The sequence below is a fragment of the Sebastes umbrosus genome, chromosome 4 (assembly GCF_015220745.1).
Source record: "Sebastes umbrosus isolate fSebUmb1 chromosome 4, fSebUmb1.pri, whole genome shotgun sequence".
NCBI classification, from domain to species: domain Eukaryota; kingdom Metazoa; phylum Chordata; class Actinopteri; order Perciformes; family Sebastidae; genus Sebastes; species Sebastes umbrosus.
Genome location: NC_051272.1, coordinates 4,947,949 through 4,974,770, shown reverse-complemented (window position 1 = coordinate 4,974,770; position 26,822 = coordinate 4,947,949). Strand labels below are relative to the sequence as shown.

The window sequence follows — 26,822 nt, the reverse complement described above, 5'->3', positions numbered from 1 at the left end:
TTTATTCTCGTAATATTACGACTTTTTTTTCTCGTTAAGTTATGACTTAATTCTCATATCACAGCTTTTTTTCTAGTAAAGTTATGACTTAATTCTCATAGTATTACGACTTTATTCTGGAAATCTCCGATTTTTTTTCCCTCATTGTGGCCCTAATACTCCGTCGTACATTGCACTTTGGCCCCCCCTTTTTCTTTGCCTAAAATGGCTCTTTTGATAGTAAATGTTGCTGACCCCGGGTCTAAACAATCCACCAAAATATATTTCTGAAAACATTTTAGGCGAAAAATAGGCCATGCCACTTCTGAATCTTGTTTCATTTTAGAATTACATGGCTTAGTTTGACAGCTTGGTCCAAGTTTCGTGAACCGGATGCGTTGCGCTGGACGGACTCATTTGCATAAAGTTGAAATATTTCAACTTTATGCAAATACAGACCCGCTCCAATTCGCCGCAACACTCACATCATGCACTTGGGCGACTGCTTCTCCTGCTTTCCATAGGAAATGAAAGCGTTGAGACCATAGACATATATACATGTATAAATGTCTATATGGTTGAGACGTCCTCCGTCACCGGATCCGGTGGAAATTAGGGACGTGCATTCCAAGCAAAAATACTATTCGATAATCACTGGGAAGTAGTCGATTTTTTGAAAATTTACAATTCTGTCGGGTTTGAATGACGATATGGCCCGGCTGTAAGAAAAGGAGCACATCCACTCTTTCCATGTCAGACACTTCAATCAGAACCTGTCATGGCACAAACAAGAACTTTTAGTGGACATAAATGACGGTGCCAGCTTGCCCCAATAGCACCACATTGCAGCCGTGAGCAGCTGACGTCTACAGCGCTTCAGACACAAAAACATGGGAAAATAGGGTCCATGCTGAAAAATACCGAAGTTAACCTTTTTAAGCCTTTAGCATTTCATAGAAAGAGAAACATATTCCAAAGATTTTGCACAATTAGTACAATATGCAATGAATATACTTTGACCATACACTGGTGGTTAAAAGTCAAGTATTGTGTGTTACAAACTTTCATTCTGTGTGCCGTTACTTACTTACTATAATTAATCTAGATGTCTAATTGGATGTGAATGAGGCCTGTTTGCGTCTGGTAGTCTTAAGTACCAGGAAGTACAATTTAAAAACTACATCTGACAAGAACACCAAGACTAATCTGTGTATTAGGGCTGCAGCTAACGATTATTTCCATTGTCGATTACTTTCTCGATTAATCGATTATTTGTTTGGGCTATAAAATGAAAAAATGTCAATCAGTGTTTCCTAAAGCCCAAGATGACGTCCTCAAATGTCTTGTTTTGTCCACAGCTCAAAGATATTCAGTTTACTCTCATAAAGGAGTAAAGAAACCAGCAAATATTCACATTTAAGAAGCTGGAATCAGAGAATTTTTACTTTTTTTTTTCTTAAAAGAATTACTCAAACCGATTACCAAAATCGATGGCGGTTAATTTAATAGTTGACAACTAATGGATTAATTGTTGCAGCTCTACTGTATATATCTATTGTGTGTTTTGACAAGAGGTAAACAAAAAAGGTTCTCTTTCGGCTTCCTCGCAACATGAATGACTGATGTGTGAAAAAATAAAATCACTCAACAACTCCACAAAGGGCTCCGTAGGCTACAAATGTCGTTTTTATTATTACTTTAAATAATGTCTAAATAAAGGGACTAAAGACATGCTCGTGAGACTTCTTCCATTATCAAAAATATGGTGTGGGGTGATGTCTGCAGCAGAAATCTATCCAGGGAGGGAAGCGTGCATCACAAGGTGAGACCGTTGTGGAGTCTATTCATCTGAAGACAAATGAAATGAGTCCCACCATCACCACGGACGGTGTCGGCTGTCAAATGGGGGGGCAGTGATTTTTCTTAACCAACCAAATGTCACATTCAGAAGAAAAAGTTATTTCTCATATATAAAAACTGAAAGACCTGGATACATTTCTACTTTTTCCACATTTTTTTTTTTTTTTTTTACTACAGAAATTAAAAAGAAAAGACAGAAAGAAACACACAAAGGGGGGAAAACAGCTATTTTTTTATAATCAACTCCCTTTGGTAAAAACTGTAATAAATGGTCTTGCATTTGTCTTTTTCATATACATACTAACTTTAGCCATTTATCACTAAAGTCCACAGTAAGCTTGGAAAGTATTACTAGCACAACAACACAGATCTGTCATAAAAAGTCTGAGACTATATACAGTGTATTTACAACGTGAACGGCATGTGGACAGTCCAATGAGACGAGTGTGTGTGTGTGTGTGTGTGTGTGTGTGTGTGTGTGTGTGTGTGTGTGTGTGTGTGTGTGTACAAGCTGGTGTATTGGCGGAGGGCGTTTTAAAAAGGTTGACGTCCAGGGCGGCGAGGATCATTTGTGTTAATAGAACTATATATAATATATATACACAACACATACACTGGAATACATGTCAGTATCTGACATTCACAAGCTATACAATTTTACAGTCTGAGACCAAACAGTGTTGTGAGGCTAATTTTTTTTTCTTTTTCAGTTTTGTTTTTTTTAATACATAAACGCAACAGTGCTGTTTGACGGTAACCCGACAAAACTGTTTGGAGCTCAGGCACAGTTTCTAATAATGCTGCCATGTGTTTCGGAAAAGGAAATGTAAAACTTTCTTTCCGTCTAGGGATAGTAGGAACATAATCGTGATTTGGCCTTAACGCAGGAATGTCAGAACCAGATCTCAGACTTCGTTGTGCTCCCTTTCCAAACCTCCAAAACTGGGAAACAAAACTTTTTTGAAACGTTTTTCCTCTTTCTAAATAAGTGCACTTGTCCACCATATTGTTTTCCATGGATACTAAAGGATAACACTATCATAAAGAAATCCCTGTATGATTCGTTCCGATAAGAGCTCTTCCTGTTGATGGCTTCAGACAAAATGGGTCAGTCGAAAAATCTAAAACCGAAGCTCAGTTGTGATAAAGTACAAAAAGCACCACTCTATCTCTCGCAGGCTCGCCGTTTACGCCGCTAAGCCCCGTAGAAAAGGCTCAGGGGAGTTTGAGAAGTGGCTCCGAGTGCTGGTAAGAGCTTCACTGGATTGTGACGATTCCTAAGTTTTGGCACCAAAAGGCCCTGCGAAAAAATGGGCCCAGCTAAAAACGCTGGTAAAATCAGTAATCCCGCCGCCCCGGATGCAACGTACACGGTAGCTAGCTTAATTGTGCTCCCATGTCGAACTTAAAAACACATTAATAAGCCCTCGTCCTACCTCTACTCCTGACCTGTTTGACTTCAGACCCAACACCCCCCCAGAAATCAGTCTCTCTCTCTCTCCCGTTTCCCCTCGGCTACGGCGCCTTGTTGGGCGGGCCGTATTTGACGCGGTACTTGTTGATGTTCACAAAGTGAAGGATCTCTGGGTGGCAGCTGGTGGTGCAGGGTAATAGGCCTTCACGCGCTTTGCCCATCAGCCACTTGTTGGTCTCGGCGTTCATGTCGCGGGTGACGTGCTCCTTGGCCCACACGTCCACCCAGGCCTGGAAGCGTTTGTGCAGCCGCGTGCTCACCCTCTCGTGTGACTGAGGAAAAAAACAGGATGTTGTTAAGATACTCAGTGGGTAAAAATAATAATAATAACTTGCATTTATGTATATAGCACCTTTCAAGAAACAAAAGACACTTTACATGGAGGTAGGGAGAGAAACAAAACAAAGCAACTCAACACTAGTACAGACAATAGCAAAGATAACTTTGCTATTGATGACCAAAAGCCTGGGTGAAGAGGAAGGGTAGACAGAGACATTTACAGATGTGATTCTTAAAGTGATTAGAGATTAGAAAAAATGTTTTGTGACAGGGAGGGGGGTTATAATTTAAGAGGAAAATTGAATTTTAAAAAGCATTGTGTTCGTACAACAAAGAAGAGTATGTGTTCATATATTTAATTTGGGATGTAAATAAATCTGGGGTAGTTTATATATTATATTATATTATCATTCTATCGTTCTATGATATATGAGTTATTAGAGGAGAAGTGAAAAAGGGGTATAGGGAAATATAAGTTTTACTTCCACCTACTCCTTTTCGGACACTACTACTCTTTTTTGTTTTGTTTGTTATTATTTTGTATCTGTTTTTATTTATTTTTTATGTTTGAAATAAAGTCATTCATTCATTCATGATTAGTACGAGACAGAACAAATCCTCAACACTGAATTCTCAAGCTAAACTGAATGGACTGAATCATCAGTATCACTGTGAGAGTCTTTCTGCATTAGAGCTCCCCTCACTGGTGACTGAAAGCCCCGACATTCAACTGTCAGATCAGCCACGATTTAAAAAAGTATGTTACGTGCCTCTATAAGGCTATTAGCTCTATGAACTGTGCTTGTGTAGGCCTAGTTTGTACTGAACTTAAAGGAATAGTCTGACATTTTGGGGAAAACTGCCAAAATTTGATAAAAAAGATTGACATTACTCTCACATCTGTACAGTAAACGGCCACCTTTGGATAGAGTTGAAGGTGGCTATTTACCCATTTACTGTCTTTATGCTAAGCTAAGCTAAGCGGCCGACAGCGATATCAGTCTTCTCATCTAACTCTCGGCAAGAAAGAGAATTTCCCAGAATGTCAAACTATTCCTTTAACTAAACAGTTTGAACAGGCAACAGAGTCAGACTGAACTGAAGACACTAGGGTTTTACCAAATGCCTTTTTTTTAACATTTAAAGCTTCTATTGAGGTTTTTGAATGAAGCTTTGAATGTATGTCCTTAAAAAATTTTTTTTGGTTATATCAATTGAATTTCTGATGCTGTTAGACCATCCCGTTAATACAGGTGCGTGCCTCCCTTTATGCGCAGCAAGCTGGAGAGCAAACAGTTTTTCGATCGCAGTGAAAATGTTGTCTTTGAAAGGCTAAACACCAACAAATCTGGATTGATGCAGAACATTTCTTTAGATAAATACATGTTGTAAATTTTGGAAATGATTTCATCTCTCTTTTTTCACTACATTTGGACTTTACAACGGTCTGGAGTTGGAAACAATCCTATGCATCCATCACAGGAATCTGATCCTACAAATAGTATAATCTAGCCTAATCTTTATCTGCAACTGTGCAAGACTGTGCACCAAGTTTAAACAGAATAAATAGACATGCAAAAAAAAGAAGAAGCTGCACAGCATTCAAATGTTGATTTAGAATTTGAATGTCAACGTTGCGAATGAAGCTTTGAACTATCTAGCACAGCCCTAGAAGACAGTCAGTCTTCAGTTCTTCAAACTGAAGGAAATTATTGTAATTAGCAAAGTGAACTGTAATTTCCACCTCCATACGTCACCACTGCTTAAAAAGGTACAATTAAATGCTTTGGCAGCTTAAACAGCTAATAAGGAACTCTGGAACAACCTGCTAAACTGCTTAATGTTACATTCAAATACTAGATTAGTTTAGATTAGAGATATAACACCCTCACTGCTCCCCCTACACCTTAAACACAGTAAAGGAGAAATCCATTAGCGGACTAATGTCATTTGGAGGTCAGTGAGGTGCCAGCAGGTAATAGTAGCAGGAAAAAGAAGTGAATACCTGGTGAGCTCGCAGCAGGGCAGTTCGTCTGTACATGTAATCCTCAGACTTGAAGACGTACACCATCTTGTAAGAGTTGATTCTGAACATGCACTCCATTTTCTCCTTTGCCAGGGACTTCTTGCCTCCCTCGCAGGCCTCTTTGTCCAGCTGCTCTTGACCCTTCTGGTACTTCCTGATCCGTCTCAGATTCCTGGTTACGAGTGCAGAGACGAACGTGATGAGAGTGACTAATGAGCCCCGGCAGGAAATGTGTCAGAACAAATCGATTGGAGTTAATTTAATCAAAAGGACTCATGTTCGACTTGACTTTCGTAGCAGGAGATGTGTTCAGTTAACTGAGCAAAGATACTCTGATGTTATGCAGTAAAAGAAAAATCCTTACCATTAACATCACCCTATTTTCTCTGAGTCAAAAGAAATAAAACTGCATTCACAATTCAAAACGTGATTTTCAAATTTGACAAAAACAAAATGACCTGATGTGACGACTCACCTGGGAAGAAAAACTGGCTTCTGAGCGAGGTGCTCCCTCAACTCAGGTGTGGTGGAATCTGGGTTTAAGTAGCGTCCAACATAATCAGACCAACGCTGCAAACAAAGGACAAGTATAACGCGAAATTGAGACACAAATCGGATACATTAACACCACTACTAACACCAGTATTACCAAAAGGTTGGCAATAGGTCCTTACTAGTTTTTCCACTCCAGCTGGAAAAGTGGACCCTCTTACTAGACAGAATGTAAAAACAACTTTATTTGCATTTATTCACTGGGTACTTAGCTTCCTTAAATAATATGAAGATAATACGCACATATATTACTGATTGTGACATAAGCAGCCAAATGAGAATCATTCACTGCCATTAATCATCAGAGTGGGAATATAAGACAAGTCAAAATCCAAATATCATGGTCCCAAGTCCTCCTGATTTTAGCAGTCTTTCCAGCCATCACAGAGACTCTATTTGCTTTAAAAACCCAAACTGGTTTGTAAAAATAGACAAAAAGGAAATATTAAAACCGACAGGTGGCTTTAACAGTTTCTCACCTCAGCCTCCATGGGCTCGTCTGAGTTCTCCTCCTCTGTGTCGAGCAGCTCCACCGTGAGCTGCACCTGCCCTCTGTTCCTCGAAAACATCACCTGAGGAAGTGACAGACACAAAGCAAGTGTGAAGCTAAATTAATTCAGTGTGAGAGATTTAAAAACAACCAGGATGTCGTAAGAGCTCAGAGGGCTGAGGTGCAAACCAGGTGAACTGCAACATCAACATCTTAGGTAGGAATCCGAAATCACTTCTTGGACTCAATCTTCTTCTAAGTGTTAAATAAATGTGATCATGCAAAGATAAAACAACTCAGGGCGCTTTCGCAAGCCAACAATTAGTCCGTTTTGTCATTTGGGCGGTTGTGAGCGCAGTATTCGTATTCTGGTGCAGACCAAAACAATCGACCAACCAACCAAAACGCAGGCTGCCTGTGCGGGCATTTGTTGAGATGGACGCAGGGAAACGACAGGTTAACATGAGAGGGAGAGGATGGACCTGGACTTCTGCAGAAGTCCGATGTTTACTTGACATCTGGGCCAAAGAGAAAATACAGAATGTGCTAAATAAAGTCCACAAAAATAGTGACGTTTATAAAGTCAGTGGAGATAAACTGGAGGAGGGATTCGTGAGCACAGTAGATCAGTGCCGAGTCAAAGTGAAGAAACTTTGACAGTGACAATATATCAAAGTCCGCGATTCCCTGCATATAAGTGGCAGCTCTTGAGGCGAAAAACATAAATTCGCTCCTTCGTACACGCCCCTCTGCAAATTTACAATACTTCTATTTTTTAATTGGTCCGCTTTGATTTGTGAAACTGAACCAGACTTAATGGAAAACAAACCAAAAGTACTAATTTCACTCTGATTCGGACTAACCAAACGGACTAAGGCTGGTGAAAGCGCCCTTAAAGAAAAAAGATAATTAAAAAAAACAGAAAAACATACATATTGCAAGCCGTATTTTATGGAAAACCTCTCCCTTCACTTTTCCATCTAACACATAACTATCTTTTTGTAAAAAAAAAAACTGTCAACGCAAGGTGATTACGCTTCAAGTCATAGTTTTCAACAACAGATCTGTAATTTCTTTTTTGACAAAACTGGATAAACTTGTGTGAACCGAGCCGGCTATCAACAGTACAATGAAGCTTTCAAAGTGCAAATTTGCTTGTGGGTGGCAGCTGCTTTTACACATTGCCAGTGTAACTTTAAAAAATAATATCATAATTTAATAATTGTAAGCTGCAGACAGCATATTCATGTTTAACGGGTCGGCTGATTTGTAAATTTTTCCAACCTCATTTTAGACACTTTAGCTGCCAAAGGACTCCTAAATGAGTACTATGCACAGCACTGCTTTTATTTCAAGTTTTAATTTGTTACAATAAAAGATTTATTGGTTGTGAACACACCAGAGAACAGAATTTAAATGAAAAGAGAAATCCTCTCGGTAGGTATGGGTGGGACGTTCCTCTCTGCAGCAAACAAATTTCTATCTCTGGATTAATTAAAGCAACCACTTAGCACTCTGCAGCCTTGTGGAAAATTACCACTTCTCCTTAAATGAACTTTAATTGAACTAATTTCCATATTTTCAAAAACTTCTGCACAATATTTCATCTCCCATAATACAATTGCATCACCTCCCCAGCAAGGTCATGTATTTACCTTGAAGCAGTTCTCATCAGACATGAGCTGCTCGGCTTTCCGCTGGTACATGGCCTCTGCAGAGCTCCGTGAGGACTGGGTGGACATGGTTCCTCCGCTGGCGCTGTTGGCGCTCTCCGAGAGGTACAGGTCCGTCACTTGGACACAGATCTCATCACTCACGATGTGCTGGAGCTGGATGGAGAGAAGGAATTGTTTTAAAGTGGAAAACAACTATTTGAAAGTGTCAGAATTATTTCCACGGTGCTAACGGAGGCTTAAGGTGACCGCCAAACGACGCATGAAACCTGGAGGTGAGAGAACAAACAGCTGCTTACCTGCCGGACGATGCTCTGGATGAGCTTGTCCATTGTAAAGGCGGTGTAAGCGTGGATGGTGAACATTTCCCTCAGCGAGTCTTCGTACTGAGAAGCCTCCATGTTTCCATCCAGCAAATTCCTGACCATCTCCAAGAAGGCTGAGTAGTAATCTTCCACCTCGATGTCCACTAGAGAAAATAGAGAAATATTATAAAAATAAATCAGACGGCCAAGTGGATCCGCACATGACAGACAGACTGGCAGCATTTGAAATCAATCATCTTTGGCAAGCGGTGCTCATTTTGGCAGAAGTTTAACTTTCTAAATCTGAGAGATTCCCATTCAATATACAATAAGATATTTATATTTTCATCCACTTTTAGTTTTCTTTATTCACTTTTTTGTCAATTTATGCTCATTCATGTTATTGTTTTATTATGAGTATCAATCCTCTTCTTTTGCAATGTCCATTGTTTGCAATAAGCCTACAAACATGTTTTGAGTACTATTCTCCAGGAAAAAGAGGAATTATTTTATTATATTATGTAACCGTATGTGCAGGAATGCGGCCCAAACGTCAATGGAAACAGAGGCCCTGTTCAGACCTGGAATCAACATGCGTCTTGGGTGATCCGATCACAATGGACAGCTTTAAGTACGTCTGTTCACACCTGGCATTAGAATGCGTCTCCAGATGCGTCTTGAGTGATCGTCTTGTGATCCGATCTCACTTCCCCGCTCTATATGCAAATAAACATGTAGTAAACGCAAGACGAATACAGCAGCAGTGTGACGTAATATTACATAAATGTCAGTAGTGATATTCTACATAGCCTACAGAAGGTTATTGTATAACGGCGGTCCCCGGGGACCTCTGTGCCGCGGACAGCACAGCCTTTGCCAGGCAACAGCGGGGTACAGAGCCGGGGATGAGAGAGAGAGAGCGAGCGGGCAGGTGTCAGCTCTGTGCAGAGCACCGTAACAAACACTGACAGCAGGCAGCAATGCCCGTCCCGTGCCTGGTCTGATAATATAGATAGCATATAGGTCTAATACACAAGATATATTTTAATATATTGCGATAGCCTATAAAGAAAACTGACAGGGATACAGTAGAGCACAGAAGCCATTTCCATGCTGTGAGACAGACAAGCGCTTGTGACTGCCTGTCTATTCACCTGAGGAGCACAGTGAGACCCCGCGGATCCAAGCGGATCCCAGCGGGGCGTCAATTGAGTAGTCGGTCCTTCAGTGCGGTAGAGGACACATTTGTGTACACACCGCTAAAAGAATAGCCCGTAGAGACTACTGCCTTCTCTAGAATATAACTGAACCAAATGGCACAAAAAACTCAACAGCAACGTCTCTCTTCAGAAATCATGACCCGGCTACAAGATAATCCACAGACCTTGTTGTGAGCAGTTTAATGTAGGAACCAACCATATCACCATGCAGAAGGAAGCGTGCATCTACTCATGGACGAGAGGCTCGTTCTCGTGACGGCAGGAAATGTAAACATGAATGGCGTCCTGCTCAGCTGAGCTGTAACGTTGGCTAGCTCAGTGGTGCTAGGTGAGCTAGTGGTATCGAGTATAGATGCCCGCTTCCTTCGGCGTGGTGATACGGTTGGTGAGTGTAGTTCGGTAGAAAGAAAATAGTTCCTACATGAAACAACAACAAGGTCTGTGGATTATCTTGATTTCTGGAAAGAGACGTTGCTGTTGAGTTGATCTAATTCAGTTATATTCAATAGAAGGCAGTCGTCTCTACGGCTGATATCTCCAACAATGTGCAACTCACACCAAAACAATCTAGATTGATAAATAGCACTACAGGTAAGAGGAAAAATATGTATTTTTAATTTTGGGGCTTTAAGAATATAAACATGTTGTTACTCACTGGGCTCCTTCAGTCTCAGCTGGATGGCTGGATTATCGTTCTTCTCCTTCTTCAGTCCCAGGACTTCCCTCTCCCAGTCCCGTTCTCTGACCTCTTCTTCGATCTGCCGCTCCGCCTGCCCGTAGAGCCGCAGCAGACGCGAGCACAACGTCTGGTGTAATCGCTGGAAGATGTACCAGTTGTTGTTGACATAGAAGAGGTTGTAGGCGTCGTCAGATCCGCGCAGCTTCTGTGCTGCCGTGTTGCCGAAAAGCAGTTTGGACTTGGAGGGGCTCCCGCTGCCGGGGACGCCGTTGTGCTTTTTGGAGGCGCCTTCCTCAAGATCCATCTCCTCTTCCTCCTCCTCCTCCTCTACGTCGGAGAGCTCGCCCCGCTGGGAGAACAGCATGTCGGGGATGAAGTGGTAGATGATCTGCTTGATCTTGTATTTGTCTTCCTTCTGAATGCCGGTCTGCCGCCTGACGTGGTGGATGATGAGTGCCGCTGCGTCCTCCAGGATCTGGCTGTCCTCGTACGCCAGCGTCAGGTGGGGGCCTGTCGGTGGAGTGGCGTTTTCTTCAGAAGCCTGCTCCTGGCGCTGCAGAGCAAGAAAATTAAATGCCAGCAATTTGGATGCAAAGAATATGATTTAATGATTAATCCATTATCAAAATAGTTGACGATTATTTTTCTGTTGATCGACTAATCAATTGTCGCAGCTCTAAAGCAGTTTATGTTATATTAAACATGATATTAAAACAAATAGCTAATCATGGCATTTGTTAAATTCAGGTTTTATTCCATATTTCGTGTTCTAGTGCTGCACTGAGGTACAGAAGAAAGAAACTCACCTCATCATAAATGCTTTCGATTTCATTCAGCAGGGACTTGGACCGAAGCACTTTGGTGTCATTCTGTTTGAAGTTGATGCCTTGATGGTCGAGAGACTTGAGGTAATACTTCTCGTTCTGGTCCCTCCAGATCTTGTTGAAGCCTCGTTGGGCTTCCCGCCACTCTTCCTCCTTGGTCTTTAATCTGGTTAGAGGAGAAGGCAAAGTCAAGTAACTTTCACATACAATCTGAATTAATATTTTAAACTAAAGTCTGTGACTTTCATACTCAAACTGCAGCAAAGGTGTCAGAGTGTCGCTTTTATTACTTCACATCATCTCAAGACTCAAACATCTGCTGCAACATTATGCATCTCAGGCAGGAGTACTAAATTAAAATACTGTAAGAGTCTTATTTTCAAATCCTTTCGCAGCAATGGAACATGTAGTCTATAAAAGCACACGTTAAATCTCAAGAGCCATTTTTAAATCCACCACTCCAGCATCATATTGGCTTTTCCTCCCCTGTGTGGATTAGTGGCTTTATAAGCTCTAGTTCATAACTTCAGTCTAGCCCCAAAAGAAGCTGCAGGACACACATTTACTGCACTGTAAACAAAGAGCTGGTGAATCACACATGTTTATGTTTGCGTATGTGCACCTTACTGAGTCTTCATCATACTCAAAACTACAAGACAGAACTCTGGTTAAAGAACAATCTCTCAGCTAAAAACTGATTTTGTTCCAAATACACAAATCGGCTAATTAAAAAGGTAATTTAAAACACTGTATGATTCAGGAGTTTGTTCGTCTCCCACCTCTTTAACACGATGGGGACAGAAACGGCGGGGTTTTTCTTCAGGCCATCGATGATGTCGGGCGCCTTGTCTCCGTATATCCTCTGGATGGCTTTGCGGTGTACGACCTCCGAGGAGCCGCCCAGCGTGTTGTCCAAGCGGAACTTGGCTTGCTCCTCCGCTGACATGCGGGACAACTTCCGCTGTACCGTCTCCAGGACTCTGATGGTCGCCAGGTTGGTCTCCAGTACGACATCCAACTGTGGGTGAAAAAAAAACACAGCGGTTTTAAAACCCATTTCCGTGTGTGCATCAAGGTTATAATAGTTTTGAATTTTCAATTATTTCATTTTAGTTTTGACTTTTCGATTTCATTTGTTTAGTTTAAGTTAGTTTTCAGAGTGTGTTTGCTAGTTTTAGTTTAGTTTCAGTTTTTCAGAAAGGTTAAGTTTATTTTTTATATATTTAGTTTTACAGTAGTTTTAGTTTGTTTTGTTAGGGCCAGATATAATGTCTCAGATGTACCTACATATATACATACAAAATACATGGTTGGAGAACTATGTAGGAATGGCCATAATGTTTAATGTTTAATGTTTAATCTTCACGCTACTTTAGTGTCTGATGTGAAGCGATTGCGGCATAGTGCCATCTACTGGAAGGTCAAGTCCGTTCAATTTCTGTGGTTCATTTTTATTCGTTTTTTAACCAGGCAATATTAGTTTTACTTTTTCTTAAAGGATATAGCTCTTATTTGGTTTCAGTTTACTAAAAATATTTTTCACCGTTTATTTTTGTTTTAGTTTACTATAATAACCCTGCTGTGCATGCCCTTTATCTTTAATTCAAAAGCTCATACTGTATTATCCTCCACTGTTCGCCGCTGAGCAGTTTCACTGTAGTAATTCAAAAGTATTTGTTCAAAGACAAAGACGAGAAAAAAAGACATCCTGGAAGAAGAAAATGTAACAGCTATATTTCACCCCTGTGGTGACATCGACAGACAAGTCATCAATGTTTAATGTTCCTGCTCACCTCAAAGCGTTCGTCCTCACATCTGTAGATATGCTCCTCGTACTGAGTCTTCTTGGAGCTGACAAATGTGGAGTCCTCAGACCAGGAGGGGAAGGAGACCCAGGTGTCGTTTAAGACCTGGGCGCCGCAAGAAGCAAACACTGTGTCATCTTTAAGAAGGTCCACGCTCTTATCTCCTCTTTTTAATACATCCAATCTGTCCACATTTACATATTTTTGTTTTTCTTGACTGGATCAAGATAAGACAGCTGAAGTTTCAGCAATCGGAAAACTTGTCAGGCTTTAAAAGAAAAACTTGACTTGATGATGCAGTTTATTTCCAAATCTAACTTGCCCTCACCTCTTTACAAAGTGGAGTCCTGCCGGTGCACTTGGGCTGTTGGTAGCTTTTGGGCAGAGCCCTGTAACTGGAGCCTAGCCTCTTACAGGAAGCATAATCAATCTCCATGGCGATGCCCTCGGTGGCCCGTTCCTTAGGGTACGGTTCGATGTGGGACATTTCCCGATATCCCAAGAAGTTTTTAAACCAGTTGAACAGCTCGGGGAATTTTCTGTATAACATAATTAAGTGAAAAACATATGTATGATATATATATATGTATGATATATATATATATATATATATATATAATATATATATACAGTGTACTGTGAAAAAAAAACATTTATGTAATTTTCCAGGTGAAACTCACCCTAAAAAGGGCAGCACCAGCTGCACTAGTTCTGCCCTGGAGATCACCTCTTGATTAAAGATGACCAGACACCGCAGGAAGTTGTCGTAGGCCTCTGTACTTCGCAAGGCTTTGCGCACCTGTGGTGAGAAATAAATAAACAATATGTGACAGAGCCATGTGGAGGTATATAAAATAATCAAACTACTACGGCTGTGTATTGGCAAGAATCTGGCGATATGATTCATATCACGATAGAGGGGTTATGATTCCATATAATGTGATATAACGCGTAGTAGACGCAAATTCACTTAGAACATTTTGTTAAAAGGAAACTAAAATAGTTTACAGAGGTTTAGGCTGTACAACAATTTACCTCAGACAAACTGCCAGATGTTGCTTTGGGTCAATTTTGATCTCTGCCTGCACAAATCTATTTGAACCTTTTATTGAATAAGTGTCGCAACTGTCGTAAATTGCATCTCTGCCCGTATGAATAGTTTTGATGCGAAATATTTGCAGGTGAGTATTTTGCATTTTCGTGTTTTTATTCGTCCCGTCCCCCGTTGTGTAAAGGCTGTGTCACTGTCTGCAACAAAGAGTCTTAGATACTTACTGTGAGTTTACATGTTAAAACAATATTAATATTATTTGATACTTGATAAAACAAATCAATATAAAAACATTATCACTGTCTCCGTATTACTTTTCCAAGCTTTTTCTTTGATTTAAAATGCTATCTGTGAGTAATTTCCTTTATATCCTGAGTTCATATCCTCTAATTTAATGACTGTTTGCTTTTCACACCAACACAAAGATAAAACACAGCATACTAAAAAAAAGAAACTCACCTTCTCAAAGAACAGAGATTCTGTTCCGACTCCATGCTTGCTGGCCTCTGCCACCGACGGATCTTTCAGATTCAGTAACTTGGGCTTCTTCTGTAGCGTCACCAAAAACAGCAACGAGAAGACGTCGGTACAATCGTTACAAAAAACAGACAGGAAATAAGAAAGGAAGCAGGAGTATACGGGACTATAACTTCAGCAGTATGTGAGGATGCATGCATGCATGTACCTTGACAGGGGGTGTGGTCCCTGGAGTTGGATGACGACGGATCTGGCAGCCGTTCTGATTGGGCCTCTGTTTGTTGTTGAGCTGCAGCTTCTTGGCAGTACCACCGTGGTCGTTCCGTACGGACTCTGCCTTCTCAGCTGTGGTCTTACTTAGCAGCTATGGAGAATACACAACACTGATTAAGACGAGGGAACATGGATCTCCAGAGCTACAGATACGATGGGATTATTCCAACAGGTCATTATTAAGAACAAGTTTGAATGTAGATTATTTAACTGGTATAAAGTATACAAATGAGGCTCATTGAGAAACAGCACATCCTTAAAGTAACTCTTTAACTCCATACTTAAAGTAAGTGCTTATACAGAAGGGTCTCAGCTCACCACTGAACTGTTGGCGTCAGGGAGAAATTGCCCGAACTCTGAGAGCAGGTCCTCTTGGTTCTTGAATAGTCTGGCCACCTGAGCGTACACCTCCTGCTCCGTCAGAGCCGGTGTGTAGTTCCCACCAGCCTCCTTAGCGTTACGCTGTTCTTTCTGTAGTGGACAAACACAAGTTTACTGTGAAGTTACTGCTGAAACAATAAGGTGACAGTTTTGAGAATTGGGTCGAACTTGTCGTAGTGTTGCCGCTCCAGGCGGGGCCAAACAAAGCTAAGCTCACTTTGAACACAGTGACGTTACTGAAACAGCAACATTTACAGTTTCATAACCGAAAACAGTTTCATTACAGACATGAGGTCTAGCGGGGTCCTTCCTTAAACAGGAAGTGCACACTACAGTTTATTTTCCACTGATTCTCTGCACATATTGTTGTTTCTGCTCAAAATGAGCCTGTATGTGTCGTCTTCGATTAAAAAGTTCGGTCACAATAATAACACTTATTGTAAAATATATGGACATGACCTCAATCATTTTTTTGTTATCGACTTAACGTCCACAGCTCCGGTGTAGGAACAGTTTGGGTTTGAGCCGAATGAGAGAGGAGTGTTGCTGTTACTTATCTCTAACTTATTGCTTTATATGTTGTTACTTTGCACTTTTTGTTAACAAATGCCCTGATCATCAAGAAACTGAGAAACTTCCGGATATTCCCTATTAGAATGAATGACTCACTATACCCCCGTGCCAAATGTTTGATATTTATTGAAGTGCAATTTTTGTTATCAGAGCCCGAGGGTCCATTTTATTTATTGTTTCGGTTGTGTGATTTTATTTTATTAATGTTTTATATATTTAGGATATTTTAATATTTTTTTCACATTCCAATTCCAATGTCTGAATATTCTTAAGAATTAAAAGTTCATTGCTCTTTTAAAAGGTGTACTTGCATTATTATGCTATTATATTATCATTATATCAGTGGCATAAAATGGTCCTAAAATGACAATAATATATCTTATCACAGTTATTTCTGGGACAACATATCGTCCAACAAACGTAGTTATTGTGACAGGCCTAGTGACGACATTGGTAGGACTAAGAGGTCTGCTATATACTATATTCCCTCTGAATGTATGCTATATTCAGAGTTTAACAACGTATTTAGGGTTGTGGTTAACAGTAACATTAACCACAACAAAGTGACACTTCCTTATAGAGACACTAAGAAAGTCTCTCGTGGTCATGCCGACGAGTTTGCAGCATTGTTAATTGCACCATTTCATATTAGCAATGGAATAATTAGATCTTTTTAAAGCACAAAAAGTACTTTCTAAAAAAATGTTTTTACTTTATGCCAAAGTTTCTGTTTCAGTTTCTGCCACTGACCTGGTACGTGTGGAGGATCTCCAGGAACGCTTTGTAGATGTCGGGCTGGCCCTGGAAGCGGTTCTTGATCTTGTTGACGTAGTTGATGGCGTGGTTAAACTCTACCGGCTGGTTGTTCTGCATGGGCGGCCCAGTGGGGGTCCCGCTGAGTGGCGGGTGGAGCTGCATGGGCGGGGAGCGAGGGGAGGTGTACGCAGGGATGGACGGATTGCTCTGACTGCTCGGTGTCAAAGCCTGGGGCTGAAGAGGCTGTGGAAGGCCACAAAATTAAAGTTTTAGTGGTGTTTAACCAGAGGCTGCATCACAAAACACTTTTTTTTAAATTTTTTTTTACTTTGAACCTCTGTGGAGATGGGAGTCAAAATATATTTTTGTTTGTACAACTCTGCTGGTGTCTATCAGTCACTTCACACTCCGATTCACTCACCTTGCTCATCTTGGCGGGGGTGGGCTGCGTCAGGAGGGGCGGAGCGGTGGTGATTGCAGCAGACGGGAGCTGGGGCGGATGTTGGGGAGCTACTCCCGTTATGGGGATGTTCTGGACTGAAATGCCATGCGGGGTGATGTGGTGGATCTGACCCGGCGTGGTCACGTTGACCAGGTCAGGGTTCTGGACCTCGATCTTGTAGCCAGGCGGCAGGAAGGTGTTGAAGCCCATGATGAGGTCGGGGTGACCTTTGAAGAGCTGTGACACTCTGCTGATGACCCCAGGGGTGTCAATACTGGAGAAACAAAACATAAAATACACAGAATGAATTCAAGTCTAGCCTGGCTGTCAACCTGCCAATCCTCTCAATTTTCTGGGATTATTCATGTATCACTGATTCAGAAGTTTGATTACACAACTTTAAAGATGACTAAAAGTTAAGACTGAATCCTCAAGCTCACACAAACCCATGCACAGCTTCTAGTTATCATGCTCTCTCAGCAAAACTTTCTGACTGACATTCTACTTGAAGAATAAATTAACTAAAATTTCTTGGTTGTGTCTCTATAATTTAGTCACAATTTTATCCTCATATATTTTCCCGCTCTGACAAATGCAGCTGCAACTTTCATCCTGCTTTAGTTTACTAAACTAAGAGCAGCTTGTACCCTTTCAACTTCAGATTGTTCTGAACAAATGCCAACTTTTACCTACAATCTCTGACAGGGATAACAGACTGATCGTTCTCAACAAATGAGGTCGATGAAAAATTATCTTTATGGAGGCAAAAAAAAATCCAGGTTTGAAGACTAGTCAAACACTTTTTATGTTTTTTTGGGACACGTTGGAATTGTTCTAGTTAAAAAATCTGAATGAGAGTTGTGGCCTTATCATTCGGCTTCTGCAAGTTACAGACAAGCTGGTTATTATTTTCATTATTAATAGTATTATTAGTAGTGAATTGTGCAAATTGGTTACCATGACACTGTTGTTCAAGGTAGGACTGAACGGGTAAGAACTCAGAACATGTATATTTTGAAACACAAAGTTGTCCGACTTTGGGTGTTCATCCTAATAAAACTAATGTAAAATCAAACAGCGGCCTCACCTTTGAGACTTGAACTCTTTCATTATGTCCAGAAAGTCATTATAGACCTGAGGCTGGTTGCCAAACTGCAGTTTCACTTGATCCAAGTAAGACAAAGCATCTTCCACCTTGGGGACAAAGAAGAGGGAAAGTCAATTTCATCAATCTGCCAATCTGTTTTTCTTGTACACTCACTTTTGGCAGCAGTGCCTCGATTCTGATATTAACCACCAAACATTCATACAGTAAAAGAACTAGGGATGCCACGAGAACCGATACTTCGGTACCAAGTCGATGCCAAAATTCTGAAAATGCGACGGAATTGTGACACGTTTTAACTTCCTAACAAAAACCAGTATGCAAACGGTATTAAAAGGAGTGGATGTTGAAGTGCATGGGATTTACTTTTTTTACCCAGGTATCGAATTGGTATCAAGAAATCGTGGAATTTCACTGGTATTGGTATCGACTACTAAATTTCTGGTATCGTGACATCCCTAAAAAGAACTATAACTTCATATAAAAAAATAAACAGCGACCATTTACCATCGCATTTCAAAATCTTGACACTGAGGAAAAAAGTAGTAAATAAATAAATAAATAAATAATTTAACTTGGGTCTTAAAATGTTCATTAAAATGATCTACTACAGTATATTTTTAAATGCTTCCCTGTGATCCATCTGCATGGCTAGAAACAACTAGGGTTGAAAGGGAAAATGTGATTTTTTTGTGATTAGGGTGAACCGGCCATTTAACTAACCAGAAAATGTGTTCAAACTACAAACAACAGTACAAATCAACTAAACATTTAACGGGCTAAAAACACACACATTGCCCTGAAGCCTCTAATAACGCCTGCATATTTATTTTCACTAACTTCTTTGTCTTGAAAACTCTTTGACATTTGCAAATTTTCCATGGGAACCCGTAAGAACCTGTCAAAATAAAACGGGCCGACTGACCTTGAGCCTCTGGAACTGCTGGCCCTGTGCAGAGGCTTGGGGAGCAGCTGTGTGGCTGTGCCCTGACATCACTGAGGGCCCATGGGACTGGACTGCTGGGCTGTGGTGGTGGGACCCGCCATGGACGGCTGGGCTCGGAGTGTGCCCATGCCCGCCACTGTTCTGGGCCACGGTGGGAACCTGGGAAAGTAGAGACACCTATAACAACGAAGGCAAGTAGTTAGGTTTAGTATATCTGGTGAGATATCTGATGGATAGCATTGTGACTTTGTCATGAAAGGACCAATCATTTAAAATCACCACATACAATAAGAAATACCAAAGAAATTCTTAGTCAACTAACACTCATACAATTTTGTCAACTAATCTATTAGTTAATTTAATCGACAGCTCTGTAAAACTTAGTTTCTCCACAAAGAATCACACAAAAGCACCACTTTAAATCTTGTGTTTACCAGAGATGTGCTCATAAGTTTCTTAGAAATAAGTCATTCAGCATGAAAAATGACTAATTGACAAAAGAAATCTTAGTGGACTACGACCAAAAAGACCAATTAGTCAAACAGGAGCAGCCCTACAATTTATCTTTATAAAAATTGAGACATGCTGGCAGCTTACAGAAAGAAAAAACACAGCTTCATGAGCAACGGGTGACTTAAAACTGCTGTATTTGACCTAGTTTTAAATCTAAAAGTCAGTAAGCTTAAAACAAATCTGCAGTGGACGAGCGTCGTATACCTGGTATCCCTGGGGGACGGAGTACTGGACGCCTGCTGTGGGCTGCATGTTGTCAGACACGGCCTCATACACCGCCGGGGCCGGAGCAGGGGCCAGGACGCGATGCTGGAAAACCTCCGCGTTGCCAGCGAGGCGCCGCTGCTGGGACGCAAAAACCGTTTCCTGATCCTCCAGTCGCCGCTTCATTATGAACTCATACTCGGAGGAGCTGAGAGACCTGCGGATAAAGAGCATATGGACCCTATTTCACACTGGCAGGCTTCTGTCAGGTTATCAGAATACATTAAATCAGCTTCTTGATTTCATTCAATACTTTGTTGAGGAGCATATGGCAGTATTTTTTTTTTTTTTTTTACTTCAACCGTGAATTTATGGATATACACAGTGCCAGCTAGCCACTTCGGTTGTTTGGCTTGGGAAGAAAATTATTCCATGGTCTCTGATCATATAGCCAATGAAACACTCAATGCTTTTAGCTGCACAAAGACGCCTGAGGGGTGACAGAGGTCAATGGGAGCGTATTGATTTACTAACTTTTGATAGTGCATGTCAGTTTCAGTTTTTGGGACGTTATTTTTTTGGGAACTAGGTCAAAGTTACACCGACATAAGATTAACTTTGTGCGTGTCATTGCAGACTCCAAGTGTCTGATTACACTTTTGTTATTGTCGACATCCCACTCCCGAGCCTCAGCAGCAACACCATGCCCAAAATTGTATACACAAGAGATGTGCTGCTGATCATCATCATCCCAAAACTTGAAGCTCCATCCTGCTACATACGTAACTAACTACAGAGCAGCTACGTCACCAAAGGATTGTCGCACAGATGGTGCAGCAACAGTATGAAAATGAGGCAATTTGTGTGAGCACAAGCAGATTGGAGAGGGTTATTATTTAGGGAAAAGTAAACAGTTGGGGCTGAGCACCCTGAAACATACAGCTTTTGCTCCTTTTATGGACTGTATCTGTTGTTTTATTTTGTGCATTTCTGAGTAACTTATTTCTTTCTTTGGATAGTAAAGTTAAATTTGATTTGATGAAGGGGAAAAACTCTCTAGCTAGCCTACTAAACGGCTGTTGAGAAGGAGGTTAAATAATGCTCCAAACTTACACTAAATTTTGGCGAGGAAAAACTGCCATGGCCATTTTCAAAGGGGTCCCTTGACCTCTGACCCGAGATATGTGAATGAAAATGGGTTCTATGGGTACCCACGAGTCTCCCATTTACAGACATGCCCACTTTATGATAATCACATGCAGTTTGGGGGCAAGTAGTCAAGTCAGCACACTGACACACTGACACACTGACAGCTGTTGTTGCCTGTTCGGCTGCAGTTTGTCATGCAATGATTGGAGCATATTCTTTATGCTAAATGCAGTACCTGTGAGGGTTTCTGGACAATATTTGTCATTGTTTTGTGTGATAATTTCCAGTAATAAATATATACATAAATTTGCATAAAGCAAGCATATTTGCCCACTCCCATGTTGATAAGAGTATTAAATACTTGACAAATCTCTTGTTAATGTACATTTTGAACATATTAAAAAAAATGCGATTAATCGTGATTAACTATGGATAATCAAGCGATTAAATATTTTAATCAATTGATGACAGCCGTACTTTCATACATTTCGCCCTCCTTGTTATAAATAACGGTTTCATTCATTGAAGACTTGTGTTCTGCAGGAAATATAATCAAATCTCAACACTTTGGAACAACATAACTTGTTAAAAAAAACAGTTTGGGGTGGAAACATGTTAAAGAATGGGAGTATACTTCTATGACTGAAATAGACACTGGAGATGTAAGAAAAAAAACAGTATGTCCAAACACTATTCTATTCAGCGTATGTATTATTTCCAAACACTATGTCCAAAATATGTATGTATTGTTCTCGTCTGTTGGAATAGCATGGCGTGTTGTTCAGAATTTTACTTTCCTCTTGAATCCGGATTAAGTTTATCTTCACAAGCATGACACGTTTGTGCCACCTATATTTTTGTCTTACATGAATGTTTTTTATATATGAATAAAAAACATTCATATAAGACATAAAAATATACAGAAAAACAATATAGGTGGCACAAACGTGCAGTATACTGCATAACACAAATATGCAAAAGCTACCAGCATCTCCCCAAAGTGCCTTTATGATGCTACCAGTGAAGCGAGGCGCTCATTCTGACTAAAAGCACCTAAACCTTAACATGCACACTGAGACTGTTTCATTGGCTACTGAGGCTGCAAGTTTTACAGACGTCACCGCTGCAACAAACAGGTGCTGAGGGAACGTGGGAGTCTGTCTGCCATTCACAACTTCCTCAACACAGCGACTCTATAAGCATCTGAATGAAAAGACAAAGCCTACAAAAACACGACGTAGTAGCTGAACATCGAGCAAATAACAGTCAAACTGAGAGTGAACTAGTAGTAACGCTTCCGACTGTGGAGCCGTTAAACCAACAACTAAAAGTCTGCAGCCACAGAGAGCTCTGCCGCTGCAGTATATTTATAGCTCCTCAACTTCTCTCTGTGGCTCTCAACGTTACAGTCAAACACACGCTCTGCCTGTTAGCTCCAGGCTAACAGCCGTTAGCCGACAACAAGCTGCTTCACCCTCCCCTTTCTGGGCCTGGACAGCAACACAAGCACCGACCTCGAGTTAAACAGCTGCTCAACCTGCCCGCCATTTAGAGAGCACTGCAGAATACACTTCAATTACAAACAGGTAAGATACGAAAAGTAGCTGAGTCGATATCCGACTGGCTGCTTATTAAAGCGTTAAAGTATACGACAGCGGTTTAGTCTATTAACGGTGGAGGGAACTTGTTTGGTCGAGCTGCCAGTTAGCTGCTAGTTAGCTGCTAGCTTCTAGTTAGCTGCTAGTTAGCTTCTAGTTAGCTGCCAGTTGCTAGTTAGCGGCTAGTTAGCTGATAGCTAGATGCTAGATAGCTGCCGGTTAGCTGCTAGCTTCTAGTTAGCTGCTAGTTAGCTGCTAGTTAGCTTCTAGTTAGCTTCCAGTTAGCTGCCGGTTAGCTGCTAGCTTCTAGTTAGCTGCTAGTTAGCTGCCAGTTGCTAGTTAGCTGCTAGTTAGCTGCCAGTTGCTAGTTAGCGGCTACTTAGCTTCCAGTTAGCTGCCGGTTAGCTGCTAGCTTCTAGTTAGCTGCTAATTAGCTGCTAGTTAGCTGCCAGTTGCTAGTTAGCGGCTAGTTAGCTGCTAGATAGCTGCCGGTTAGCTGCTAGCTTCTAGTTAGCGGCTAGTTAGCTGCCAGTTAGCGGCTAGTTAGCTGCTAGTTAGCTGCTAGCTAGCTCCCAGGTAGCTGCTGGTGCGCTGCTAGATGCTAGCTGCTAGTTAGCTGCTAACTGCTAGCTAATGTAAACAACATGAGTAGCTCCGACACCGAGCACATGCAGCTAACTATTATCGATCAGGTAGCTGAAACCAGGCTGTCTGAAGCGAGTATGATCTATCGGTCTACTAGAGGACTCCTGTCGGGTGTAGTTCTGATTGAGTGATGCAGAGCAGCGTGTTGTTCTACTCTGACCCTCCTGCTAGCGGTGGTATGCTGGCCGTGCTAGCTGAGTTAGCTCGCTGAATGAACTCACCTCTCTCTCTCTCTCCAGATAAACAGCTGAAGATCACCAAATAATCCGTTATTTGTGGTTTATCCGCTACACCTCTGACTCCGGGTGAAGATACTAAACGTATGAGCCAAAAGCAACTTCTATCAGAGTCGGTTGATTTAAAATAAACACATTAGAAGCTGCAAAGTGAAGAATCTCGTCTCCGAAGAAGGAAAACAATCTCCGGTCGGTTAGCGCTGAGAGGGGAGGGGCGGGGCTTACAGGGGTAACCACGCCCCCATAGAGACGCTATTGGTCGGTTCGTTCAGAGGATCCGCGGGTGGGCGGGGCGATGGAGCCTGGTTGGTTGCTTGAGCTGTCAATCAAGGATTTTCCTCGCACAGTTGCCATGCACGCCCATTTTGACTTGAAGCGCGACAATGAGAGGAGTCCCGCTTCTATTAGGAGAGCACAGGATGACATCTGAGGGAACTTTAAGACCCCAATGTAATGTCATAAATGCGTCTTCAAATTATACTTTTAGTGCTTTTTTTGCCTTATACCTCTTTGTCCTGCAGGACTATTGTTTATCCTGCAAAATACCTGCAGACCATAATTCCTACAAGACTCCTTCACAACTGAGGAACTTCCTTATTTTTCCCTATTACAAAGACAAACTTAACATACATGTGCATTCAGTGACATTTGTTATATATATATATATATATATTTTTTTTTTTCTGTTCATTCAATAATGTATACTGAATAAATGCTGTCCACTTGCATCATAACTGATTATTTTGTATTAATGTGTGTTTGTGTATATATGTTATTTTTTTAATGGCCTGATTAACCTATTTGGGGGTCCCTGTTCCCTCCAAGTTTCCACTCGTACTTGTGGGTACCCATAGAACCCATTTACATTCACATACCTGGAGGTCAGAGGTCAAGGGACCTCTTTTGAAAATGGCCATGACAGTTTTTCCTGTCATTTTGGAGACCGTTTGGAGCGTTATTTAACCTTCTGTGCAACAAGCTAGTATGACATGGTTGGTACCAACTGATTTATTCATTCTAGCTTTAAAACTGAGCTCGCTACAACCTCAGAAAGATCGATTGCGTTAATACGTTAAAGAAATTAGTGGCATTAAAATCATTTTGTGTTGACGTTGTTGTATTTTTTTTTATTGTTGTGGTGCACTTTGTAACGTTGTTAAGAAAAGTGCTATAAAAATAATGATTATTTTTATTATTATTATTATATAAGCTTCATGGTATTTTGCAAAAAAAAAAAAAACAAGCAGTAGGCTACACCTATACTGGAATATCATCAGTATAATCCAGAACAGGATTATACCCATGTGACCCTTGGTAATCCAGTCTGGTGTATATTACATATATGTGTGTGTATATATAGATTCACTGTATAGTACTTTCAACACTCATTTATTCAACCAAGCACCTTTCTGTACCAATGAAAACAAATACACAGTATCTACTAGACTTGCTCTAACCATGTAGGCCACAGAAAACTAGCAGGCAATATAACTGGATATATTTAGAGTCCTATCTCTATTTATTTATCCATCTAGTGTATTGAGATCTATCCACACAACTCCAGCTACTTCCTGGAGTTTGGTAACACGTGACTTTGTAGGGAGGGAGGATGCTTTTGCACTTTGAGTCCCTCCTCTTTGTGGACAGCTCAGCCAATCACAGCACGCAACAGTCACAGCAAATCCCAAAAAGGTGGAACTTCCAAAATAAACCATCGCCCACGAGAGGCGGAGCTGCAACACCAAGCAGCCCGGGATTCCTCATTCCAGCCCGGGCAGCAGAGAGGATCCAGGCTGCAGAGAGGATCCAGCAGGAGCAGCTACAGGAGGCTGCAGCAGCGACACACACACACACACACACACACACACACACTAGTCCTCCACTATCCAGCAGACTGGCTTTCCCCACATTACCTGCATGCCGAAACCTAAAAATACACCTTTACGTACGATATAAGAGTATTTTTCAGCAGCTTAACAATTATTTTTTTAAAGTTTTGTGCAAAAGCATGCAAGAGAAGGCACTGCAGCATTTGACTAAAAAAATACACCTTTACAAGAGTATTTTTCTGCAGCATAACAATTATTTTTTGTTAAAGTTTTGTGCAAAAGCATGCAAGAGAACGCACTGCAGCATTTCAGTACAAAAATATACACCTTTAAGCACGATATAAGAGTGTTTTTCTGCAGCTTAACATGTATTTTTTTTTTAAGTTTTGTGCAAAAGCATGCAAGATAAGAGAGTTTTTTCTGCAGCTTAACAATTATATATTTTTTTTAAATTTGCAAGAGAAGGCACTGCAGCATTTGACTAAAAAAATACACCTTTACGCACGATGTAAGAGCATTTTTCTGCAGCGTAACAATTATTTTTTGTTAAAGTTTTGTGCAAAAGCATGCAAGAGAGAAGGCACTGCAGGGCTGTGGAGATCCCCCCCTCCTACACACACTACACACGGCTCTGCCTGCCTGTCTGCTCGGCACTCCGCGTCGCTCGACGTGCGTATTTCCACTCTCCAAACAAAAGGCACCAAAATGCATCATCCTCTAAATGCTTGGCATGCTCGCCGGTGGTGTAGTGGGCACACGGTGAAGTGAAGGGGGCCTGTAGGTTTATGGGCTAAAACACTGCATCTTTTTTCTCCAGCTGATCCAGTTGCCCTTAACTAAACAATGCCAAAGTCAAACGGAACGGGAACTGTGGAAACATCTCGCCATTCCGTGCAAAACAACACGCAGCTCCATTTCTCCTGCAGAGAGAGAAACAGAGAAAGAGAGAGAGGACGACCGCGCTCCGAACAAATCCTATTCTTTGTTTACTTCAATAGTCGGAGAGTAAAATGTCTAACCTGTCTCACCACAACAACTCCCTCCTCCTCCTCCTCCTCCTCCTCCTCCTCTCTCTCTCTACAGATCCATTACAGGCTCAACACAACAACACAACGCTGCTGCAGACTGAATGTTTCCACTTGCAGACATCGGGATGCTTCACATTAACCTCCACACAACCCGGAGGACGTTGTTTACCAGCCGACAAAATGACGTCCTGCACATTTCTACCATGTATCTCGGTATGTTTTTCTGTATAGTCGAGCATAAAAACACCCCCCCTTCTTCAATTCACCTAAAAGAACACGCACAGAAAGACGCGACTGACCACAAAACGCGCTCCGCTTCATAATAAACATCATTCACGCGTTAAAGCAGCAATAGTGTTATTATAATGTAGTTTAATCAGCTGTTACATACCCAGGAAAAAGACTCCTTTACTCCGGATTCGTGTTTGTAACAAAATAGTTGGAGACGCC

The 26,822-nt window shown here is 41.2% G+C and overlaps 1 protein-coding gene across 4 annotated transcripts; it reads right to left on the bottom strand.

Moving 5' to 3' along the window:
* Positions 1-1,647: 1,647 nt before the first annotated feature.
* sin3aa (SIN3 transcription regulator family member Aa) lies at positions 1,648-26,822 on the bottom strand. Of its 4 annotated transcripts, XM_037767164.1 has the most exons (22): positions 23,501-24,113; positions 19,888-20,104; positions 19,150-19,347; positions 18,207-18,313; positions 17,099-17,393; positions 16,672-16,920; positions 15,286-15,438; positions 14,903-15,058; positions 14,677-14,766; positions 13,847-13,965; positions 13,495-13,705; positions 13,155-13,271; positions 12,141-12,379; positions 11,344-11,527; positions 10,514-11,090; positions 8,633-8,802; positions 8,316-8,489; positions 6,650-6,742; positions 6,094-6,188; positions 5,983-6,004; positions 5,598-5,790; positions 3,449-3,585 (listed from the first exon to the last, which is right to left on the bottom strand). In XM_037767164.1, the coding sequence occupies exons 2-21, from the start codon at positions 20,071-20,073 to the stop codon at positions 5,641-5,643; spliced, it is 3,585 nt and encodes a 1,194-aa protein (XP_037623092.1). In that variant the 5' UTR covers positions 20,074-20,104; positions 23,501-24,113; the 3' UTR covers positions 3,449-3,585; positions 5,598-5,640. The 4 variants fall into 4 exon arrangements, with proteins under 4 accessions (XP_037623090.1, XP_037623091.1, XP_037623088.1 ...); XM_037767162.1 differs by lacking the exons at positions 5,983-6,004; positions 23,501-24,113 and adding an exon at positions 26,764-26,822 and having other exon boundaries at positions 1,648-3,585; XM_037767163.1 differs by lacking the exon at positions 5,983-6,004 and having other exon boundaries at positions 1,648-3,585; positions 14,677-14,763; positions 23,501-24,112.